Raw genomic sequence first — 10,703 nt, 5'->3', positions numbered from 1 at the left:
ACACACACACACACACACACATTTATATGTATGTAGATAGACAGACACACACAAAAGGTTATTTCAGTTTCCAATTACCACAGTGGTTCTCAACTGGGGGTCCACATGACCCCTTGAGGTCCATATAAGATTTGGGGTGAGGGTCAACTTTGGAGTCCATGTATTTTTGGGGTCCAAGCAAACAAATTAGTAAATTGGGAATCCAAAATAGTATATTAAGTGTGCATGAAAAAATGTTGCTTTAGATCAGGGGTTCCCAACTGGGGTCCACAAGTAAAAGACTGTAATTTGTGGATCCATAAATAAGTTTTGCTTACTAGGGGAGGTAGCTGTATTTATTGAAATTTTCTAGATTTGTATTTGGAATTTATGTTATGAATATAACGGAATTGTTTCATTGTTAGTTTTTAATAACATACAAACAAATATTTTATTTCAAAAATTTACATGTGTATATACGGGGTCCACAGATGATAAGATAGGTGGTCCACAAGCAAAATAAGGTTGGGAACCCTTGCTTTTTTGCAAGAATCAGCTCAGTTTCTTTCTCTAGCGATTTACATAGTTCAACCTATACAAGTCAAGGCGTGAAAAGCAAAATTTTAGAATTTTGAAAAAAGTATATATAAAATTAGTCTTATTCCACCAGAATAAAATGGTAATTGAAGGGGTCCATAGATAAAAAAAAAATTAGTCAATTGTGAGTGAATTTGACAGAAACTATGGAAGTTCATCATGTGTGTGTGTGTGTGTGATTGTGTTAGTCCTCCCATCATGAGATAACCAGTATTGGTTTATTCAAGACCCTGTAACTTAGCAGTTCAGCAAAAGGGGGCTGATAAAATAATTACAAGCTTTAAAGTACTGTGAGACTTAACATCTACGGACGTTGAGTCTCATGGAAGGGATGACAAGTGACCAAGACTGTTGGTGATCTGCTGTCCTTGAGAAGACACGTCAAGCTTAGTGAAATCATGGTTGTGGCCTGTGCCAGTGACACGTATAAGGCACCTGGGCCAGCGATACATAAAATGATAAGTTTGTCTTGGTCTGAGTGCTAACTTTATCCTTTTTAAAATGTTCATAATTCTCAGTGAACAAAAGTTCTTTCAGTTTTTTTTGAAAATTTATTTTTTGTTTATTAAAAGTTGTTCCCCTTTGCACTAGAGACTATGTTATATTAGATTGGTGCATAATTATTGTGGCTTTTTTTCAATAAATTTTATTCAACAAAAAATTTAAACAAAACACCAAGCAGAAATTGAAGTAGATGGTGAATATCATCTACTTTTACGTCCCACTGGCACGAAGGCCAGTCAGGCGGTACTGGCAAAGGCCACTCCAGAATAATCATGTAAAGATGTTTTTGTTAAATGCTGTTATTGTTTTTTTTTAATAAAGGTAAAGCATAAAAATATTTTTTACATTGAAACCATTGAACAAAATAAATTTCCAGACTATTTAATATAGAATGGAATATTTATGTTGTCAAAATAAAGAAATAAAAGGCTATAAAGTTTTAACCCTTCGGCATTTAAACTGGCGATATCCAGCCCAAATATTCTTCCAAATGGGCAGAATATGTTCAAGCTAATCAGATCCTGCCTCCCACAGATATCTTATAATGTTTCTTTAAAAATAAACAACCATATCAAATTTCAAAGCTCTGATAATGGCATGATTAATTCAAAACAATGTAAATAAATAAGCAATACATTAAACTGTAATTTGAATACTAAAGAGTTAACCATAGTGAAAGACTATGAAAAGAAAAAAGTAAGAAGAAAGATGCTTACTCTTCATAGGAAGACAGGCAGAGATAAAAAGAATGAGAGAGAGAGTGTTGCATGTTTGTTTCTTCCCTACACCCAAATATTGAAATGGAGAAGATTTACTCCTTCACACATGTTTATGTCCTGACAACACAAACAGTAAACTGCATAGTTTAGTCTAATGAGGATTTTTGTTATTATAAAGTAAACGGAGAGGTTCTCCTGTCTTCATTATTTAGTAAAAACTTAAACTAAAATTAAAAACAGCAAGATGATGAGAGCGTTGTTGTTCATTTGAAACGTTATTATGCAGAAGTAGAGGCATTTGCATCCAAAATCTTTTACTTTTTACTTGATTTGGTTGTTAGACTGAGGTCATGCTGGGGCACTGCCTTGAAGACTTTCCAGTCGAATGAATCAACCTTCGTGCCTTTTTTTAAGCCTGGTACTTATCCTGTCTGTCTCTTTTGTTGAACTGCTGAGTTACAGGGACGTAATCTTTACTCTAGGTACAAGGCCCGAAATTTTGGGGAAGGAGGTCAGTCGTTTAGATCAACTCCAGTACGCAACTGGTACTTTATTTATCGACCCCGAAAGGATGAAAGACAAAGTCGACCTCAGTGGAATTTGAACTCAACGTGGAGACAGGCATGCTAACGTTTCAGCCAGGTCACCACCTTGTTAAAGGGGCGTAATCATGCCAGCACTGGTCTTCAAGCAGCTGTTAGGGACATACAGACACACACACATATATACACATACAACAAAATACAAAGGTATTTTGTAAAACTTTACGCATTGTTAGAAGCTTTCTTTGTTTCCCTTTTCTTTCATTTTCTACAGCCCAGATTATATTTCGATTTTGGTTTTGCAAGATTCTTGATGTTCACTTGTGTTGAAATGACTGCTGAGCATTTGAATCAGCGTGCTAAAGATTCTGCCAGCTCACCGCCATAATAGTTTTCATTTACCAAATCCTCTCAAAGCTTTGATCACTCAGGTATAGTTGAAGATACTTGCCCAAAGTGTAGCACAGTGGAGCTGAATCTAAAACCATGTGGTTGGGAAGTAAACTTTGTACCACATATTCATATTCGGTCCTATATAGTGTGTGTGTGTGTGTGTATGTATACATACACACAAACACAAACACACACACACACACACACACACACACAATTCTTTGCATCTGCCCTACTTTTCAGTCCAACTATCATCAACTGTTTTATCCATGGATGTATGCTAGCACACTTAATCTGTTACCAAGTTTAACACCATTACTTGGTATTCAGGTTCCTTGTTTAGGGAATTCCACTTTGTTGCAAATATTTGTATAAGATGATGAGTCTGAGGAAAACCCATGAGTCACTGTTTCTTTTGCCCTGTTATCTCAGAAACTTAGCAGAATATCATGATCTGACATTGCCTTCTGATTAAGAAATAAAAAGAAAAAAATCATGTTTAAATGCTCTTATCTACAAGGTCACTGAAGCAGGCTTATCTCAAATATTGCAGTTTATATGCTGAAAATTTATTATCATACTAATAACAATTAGTCACAGAGATTTAATTAAAAATAGCAGTCACTAGGCCAATTTTAATGTATTATAAATAGGAGTGGCTGTGTGGTAAGTAGCTTGCTTACCAACCACATGGTCCCGGGTTCAGTCCCACTGCGTGGCATCTTGGGCAAGTGCCTTCTACTATAGCCTTGGGCCAACCAATGCCTTGTGAGTGGATTTGGTAGACGGAAACTGAAAGAAGCCCGTCGTATATGTGTATATATATGTGTATGTGTGTGTGTGTTTGTATGTCTGTGTTTGTCCCCCCAACATCGCTTGACAACCGATGCTGGTGTGTTTATGTCCCCGTAACTTAGTGGTTCGGCAAAAGAGAACGATAGAATAAGTACTAGGCTTCCAAAGAATAAGTCCTGGGGTCGATTTCTTCGACTAAAGGCGGTGCTCCAGCATGGCCGCAGTCAAAAGACTGAAACAAGTAAAAGAGTAAATGAGTATATTATTGTACATCTATGTTTTGAATAATTATTTAAATTTTTGTGATTTTTGTTGGTTTTATTTATCAAATTATACAAGTTAGTAATGTAATGCAAATATTTCAGATTCTGCTCTCTGGAAACCCTCCGTTTCACATGGAACTGAAGACCGGCAGAGAATTCTTCCTGTGGTTACAGATCCTATCCGTAAATAAATACATTTTTTAATTGTTGTTGTGAATATTTACAATTGTGTTTACATGGTTGAAGGCAAGTTAAAAAATGAACATTGCTTCTGTAAGATTCATAGGTTAACAGAATATAATGACAGCCAGATAAATTAATACCTCCTAAAATACTTTGTTCAGCCATTTAGTATTCTTTATTCAAAAATGTAGCAATGTTTTTCAGTAATTGTGGACTAATTACCATATTTGATGGCATTGAAGATGCGTGAGTATATTTGTTGCACCTCAATGTGCATATTCAAGAAAAAATTTGTTAGTGCATTAATGCATGCAATATTTAAAGCAATTTCACATTTAGTACCCCAGGTGATTTTTTGAGACATATTTTTTGAAGAAAAGATCGTCTTATATCATCAAATATATAAGATGCTTTTAGTAATCACTAAGGAAGTTAGGGATAGACAAATGGCTTATGAGGGTCATATAAGCCCGTACAGAAATGCTGTCAACACAATGAAAGTTAGCAATGAAGGGTTGCTGGTATGATGCTTGTGTCTAAAGTGCAATGATGATAGGAACAGGATGTTAGGTCTTAAATACAGACTTGTACGGCTGGAAGGAAACTGAAGCAAGCATGGTCCACAAATTGCGAAGATGTTAGTATGCAGGAATTATGAAGCACAAGTGAGCTGAAAGTAAAACTGGATATGAGATGTATGAGATGTTGTGTGCAAGAGAGAAGACTGCTGGTATGCTCGTGTGATGCATATGGAGTATGTCAGTTGAATACTTGAAATGAATGGAACAAGTGTGGTAGGAGACATGGAACAAAGTAGTTATGTATGATCTCAAGAAGCTGAACCGTAAAAAGATGACAAAGAACCATGATTGTGACACACTGTGCTGGAAAAGACTTGCTCTCAAGTGCAAGCATGGCAAAACAGCTAAAATATGGTGATGGAGGTTTGGATATATATATCTATATTACTAGGTCTCTTGCCCAGTATAGTCCTATCTCTTCATCTCTTGTTCTACTTACTACCTTCTGACCTACCATCCTCTGTGCTCTTCACAAATCCTTGTACTGTTACCCATTGTCATTTCCACCCTACCTTTCTCTCACTCCCATTCTTCTACTTTTTCTTTCCTCTTATGCATTGCAATACCTGTGTAATGACCTATTCATATCCACCCTTTCCTATGTGACTCTTATCTTTGTAGTGGTTAAATGTGGATCATGGTAAACAGACGCAAAAGTAATGTGTATGCCTCTGAAGTAAATAAATGAGTGAATCGATTCATAATTAAAAATAATTTATTCACTGGACTTAATTTGTCGTTGGTACACATAATTCTTCACTACATGCAAAATGTTGACAACTGCTACGAGTTGCTAGAAATAGAAACAAGGCACATCTGTGGAAATGATATGTCAGAAATGAATGTTTGTGTGTGTGCGTGTGTGTACATAGTTCATCTGATACAGTTGTCTACTGTGGAACTTTGAACATTGCTCTGGTCTCTGCTATTGCCAAAACCTGTTGTGTTGTAGACCGTCCTCATTTGCCTGCTAGGCCTTTCTTCTCATCATCTGTCTGTTGACCACCATATTTATAATAAACGTGGCAGCTAGAAGGACAGACATACTGCAGCAGAGTTTGTACCTAAATAGGTCAGCTCCTGTCCAGTTGAACTTCACCTGACATGGTTGAGGTCGTAGGTCAAAGGGCGATGATCGATCACTTTTTGACAGGACAAAGGAAACTTGTTTTCACGCCTGTTGATCGTGGTGGTTTGGACAACCGAGAATTCTTAGATTTGATTTCGAATCTAGGCTTGGAGAAGGAAGTGTTAATTTTTACATCTGTCATCTACCACTCTTCCTGTCAACCATTTCTGATACTAGCCATCACACTCTCTTTGTCATGATACCTCTTTATTGCTACCCTAACATACTGCTCGTGCTGTGTTTTTTTTCTATTCAGCCTCCTGCCACTACCAGTGTGTAACTAACAGTACCTCTAATCCATAATTCCCCTCCCTATTATCCTTTCACTCTGTTTCCCCTGTAACACTCATATTCATACCCTCTCCTCTTTCATGCCATTGGTCGTCATTTCCCTTGTAATTTATATCCAGCTACATTCACCGGGAAAAATATTAAATGTAAATAAAGAGACTTGTTCATCTCTTAGGGAATAAGACAACATCTCTAGCATTTGTAGATGCACACAGTTTTGTAAAGTGATTGATATTAAGAAGGGCATCCAGTTGTAGAGGATGACTAAAATATCCTTTGACCCATCTAGGAGGGCAGTATCTCTGAATGTCACTAAATCAAATTGTGACAACCTATTCAACCCATCCTGACAAATGATGATGACAATGATGACAACAACAACAACTTACATAAATACAGATAATCTATCAATAAACAATTACCACACTAATTTCAAAGCAATGCATTATAGCCATATGGGGGGGGGGTATGTAACCAACTGATGTACACTCATGGCTCTGAAAGTACATTACTCTTTTACTCTTTTCAGTCATTTGACTGTGTGGCCATGCTGGAGCACCGTCTTTTAGTTGAGCAAATCGACCCCAGGACTTATTCTTTGTAAGCCTAGTACTTATTCTATCGATCTCTTTTGCCGAACAGCTAAGTTACAGGGACGTAAACACACCAGCACCGGTTGTCAGGCGATGTTGGGGGGACAAACACATACACACATACATATATATATATATATACGATGGGCTTCTTTCAGTTTCCGTCTACCAAATCCACTCACAAGGCTTTGGTCGGCCCAAGGCTATAGTAGAAGACACTTGCCCCAGGTGCCATGCAGTGGGACTGAACCCAGAACCATGTGGTTCGTAAGCAAGCTACTTACCACAGAGCCACTCCTACGCCTATAAATTTAGCAAGTAAAATATTAATTTCAAATTTTGTCACAAGGCCAGCATTTTGGGGAATGTAGTAGGTCATTTACATCAATCCCAGTATTCAACTTATTTTAGCAACCCTAAAAGGATGAAAGGCAAAGTCAACCTCAGTGGAATTTGAACTCAGAACATTAAGATAGGTGAAATGGCACTAAGCATTTTGCCTGGTGTGGTAACAATTCTGCCAGCTCACTGCCTTAGAAAGTAAAATATTGCTTCTCATGCTGCATGCAGTGTCTTGAGTGAATTGAGATGTGAAAAGCATCTTCCAAAGGGAACTTAACCCAGACGTAACCTTGTTCATCAGTAGCAAGACACATCACTACACATATCAAAGAAACAGTTTTACAGGCTAAGTATGTATTATGTAAAGCTAAAACCCTTAAAAATCAGCTACAAATGCTAGCCTTCACAACATCTGACGATGTCTGAGCTTCCTCTTGAGTATCATGAAGTTATTTATTTATGCGCCCTTTTAAAGCCTAGCTAGGCTCATGCGCCCAGTTTCCCGGTTTCTATGGCATATGTGTTCCCCCCCAGCTGGACGGGACGCCAGTCCATCGCTGCGTTACTCAAGAAACAGGAAGAAAGAGTGAGAGAAAGTTGTGGTGAAAGAGTACAACAGGGGTCGCCACCACTCCCTGCCGGAGCCTCATGAAGCTTTAGGTGTTTTCACTCAATAAACACACACAACGCCCGGTCCGGGAATCGAAGTACTGGGAATCATGAAGTACTTGATCCATAATCAGTTACTTACTCATTACATTGCTTTAGTGCAACATACAGTTGAGTTCTACTGATGTATCTGGGACTGAAGATGCTACATACACAGGCGTTGCAGATGGCATCTGAAGAAAAAGCCATTTGACTAATCAGCACCATTATACAATCCACTGTCCCACAGACAAATTGCCTCCTCTCTTTACTGTTTGTACCATTACTACAGCTTCTGCTTCACTGAAATGTCAGTCTGTACACCATCTCTCACAATCCCACCTGATACACTCGACTTCTCTTTTATCTACTATATCATACAGTGGAGGCGCAATGGCCCAGTGGTTAGGGCAGCGGACTCGCGGTCATAGGATCGCAGTTTCGATTCCCAGACAGGGCGTTGTGAGTGTTTATTGTGCGAAAACACCTAAAGCTCCACGAGGCTCCGGCAGGGGATGGTGGCGAACTCTGCTGTACTCTTCCACCACAACTTTCTCTCACTTTTTCTTCCTGTTTCTGTTGTGCCTGTAATTCAAAGGGTCAGCCTCGTCACACTGTGTCATGCTGAATATCCCCGAGAACTACGTTAAGGGTACACGTATCTGTGGAGTGCTCAGCCACTTGCACGTTAATTTCACGAGCATGCTGTTCCGTTGATCTGATTGACTGGAATCCTCGACGTCGTAAGCAACGGAGTACAAACAAATATTATATCATACAACTCAAAACCCATGTCAAACATCTTATTCACTCCCATATTCTCCAGGAATTCCTTCCCTGCTCATATTGTTGTCACTTTTGTTATTTAACCCTGTAGTAACGCCGTGCGCATGCGTAGTCTCACGCATGCGTGGAATTCAACAACCAAGCTTTCCCGCTTTGATCGCTCTCTTTCTTGCTGGCCAGCGATTGAGCAAGGACGTGTCTAGCTGTCTCTCCACCTTTTCAAACTCACATCAATATACCAACGTCCCAACAACCATGTTCTCACACACCGAAGACGTCTCAACAAACAAGATTAAAGATGTATATTTTCCACCTTGAATAAATGTTGTTTGTGTTGATAGTTTGGAGTTCAGCGTTCCGTTCAAATTCTTAATTTAATATAGGAAAGTCAGGTGTACATCTAATGATGTATAACCCACTTTCCTATAACCCCAAATCAATTCTGATTGAACAGTTCATTGATAAAACTCATTCCAGCTATGTTTATCTCAGCCTTTAACAGTATGTAGGATTACATTGTCTGATATTCTGTCCTTACATGAAACATCAGAGTGTGATTTGAAAAATATTTGGCTGCTATTCCTTGTAGATCAAGCAAGCCTGTTGAGGTTCTAAGCTAACATTGACCATAACTTTTTCCTTTTGAGAATGTCTATAAAGGTCATAAGCACGGCTTCATTTCATAATAAAAATAAGAATTATGATTAAAAAATTATTTTAAAAATATTGGAACTAATATGGATAGCTGTGTTTCCCAATCATGGGATCTGAGTTCAGTCCCACAGCACCTTGGGCAAGTATTTTCTACTATGGCCCCCAAGCCAATCAGTGCCTTGTAAATGAGTTTTATTGATTGAAACTGAAAATAGCTCATAGTGTGTGTGTTTGCGTGTGTGTGTACGTTTGTCTTGACATCACATGATGGTTGTAAATGAACATCATCGTCATCATCATCATCATCATACAAGTGAGGTTGTTCATTTCCACTCTTCTGTCAAAAAACATGTCTAGGTATGGGACAACATTTCTGTGTTTGGAAACGTGAGGTTTGGCAAAAGGAAGAGCATCCGACTGTAGAAAATCTATCTCAGCCAGTTCCATCTGACCCATGCAAGCATGGAAAAATGGATGTTAAATGATGATGGGTTTTTCTTTCTTACTTTTTTCTTCTTTTTTTTTTTTTTTTGTATGTTGAGTACATAAGCAAACTCTATCGCACAAAAACACAAAATGGTGTGTGGCAGCGAGTCATTTGCACATTGCACAAAATGTAAACATACTTCACTAACCTTTTAAAGAGAACCCAATCCTTGGAAATGATTGTATATACAAGAAATACTTGATTTAAAAGAAAATCTTCAAGCTGCTGAGAAACTATTCCAAATTCAAGTAGCTAATGTTTCTTACTGTTCACAGAATAGAGATACTTAATATGAACCAGCCTACAAAAAATAAGTAACAGTAATTTGGACATTCTTTTGCTTATTAACTATCCTTTAAGTCCAACCGTGACTGAAATTTTTCTGAAGCTTGGCAACCACAGAATGCAGTAGCTATGTTCCTTATCACTGACTTACTCTAAACATTCTAAATGTAATTCTCCGAAGACATCATAAATATTTATAGAAATTCAGTATAACGAAGTTAATGAAAGCGTTATAGAAATTAATAAAATTCAGAGGCTGAAGTAAGTTGATACCTACAACATGCTACCAAGAATTTAGGGTGTATCCTACATTTTTTATTCTACAGCAATATTATGTGTATTTGGAACATATAATATAATTTGATATACTGAAGTTTCAAAATGTGGTTGTTCTTCATCCTTTTGTTACCATATTTCTCTTAAAACTCAATCTTTGTTTCATTTAATTTTGAAAATAATAAAGAATTTATTAAAATAACTTTGTCATTATTGAACTCTAAATTAATATAAATTAATATGAAATTCTGATGGAAGTTTTTAATTAAAATCACTTTAAAACAGAGAGTTTGTATCATACAACCAGGACTGGTTGAAGGCTAATTGGTGTCAAACAATACTTTTACTCTTTTACTTGTTTCAGTCATTTGACTGTGGCCATGCTGGAGCACCGCTTTTAGTCGAGCAAATCGACCCTAGGACTTATTCTTTGTAAGCCTAGTACTTATTCTATCAGTCTCTTTTTGCCGAACTGCTAAGTTACGGGGACATAAACACACCAGCATCGGTTGTCAAGCGATGGTGGGGGGACAAACACAGACACACAAACACACATACCTATATATATCAAAGGCAGGTTAACTAGGAAGTTAGTTTTTGTATGTGGCAGATGTTCAGGTGCAATAAAGACTGTAAACAACCAGGAAACACCTACC

At 37.7% G+C, this 10,703-nt stretch overlaps 1 protein-coding gene across 1 annotated transcript in view; it reads left to right on the top strand.

Moving 5' to 3' along the window:
* Positions 1 to 10,703, top strand: part of LOC106876073 (breast cancer type 2 susceptibility protein) — a 123,461-nt gene that overhangs the window by 8,883 nt on the left and 103,875 nt on the right. The window contains exon 3 of the mRNA XM_014924478.2: positions 3,895 to 3,975. Within this exon, the coding sequence (XP_014779964.1) occupies positions 3,895 to 3,975 (81 nt within the window). The remainder of the gene's footprint in view (positions 1 to 3,894; positions 3,976 to 10,703) is intronic.

The sequence above is a fragment of the Octopus bimaculoides genome, chromosome 7 (assembly GCF_001194135.2).
Source record: "Octopus bimaculoides isolate UCB-OBI-ISO-001 chromosome 7, ASM119413v2, whole genome shotgun sequence".
Classification (NCBI taxonomy): Eukaryota; Metazoa; Mollusca; class Cephalopoda; order Octopoda; family Octopodidae; genus Octopus; species Octopus bimaculoides.
This window is presented reverse-complemented; position numbering and strand designations above follow the sequence as displayed.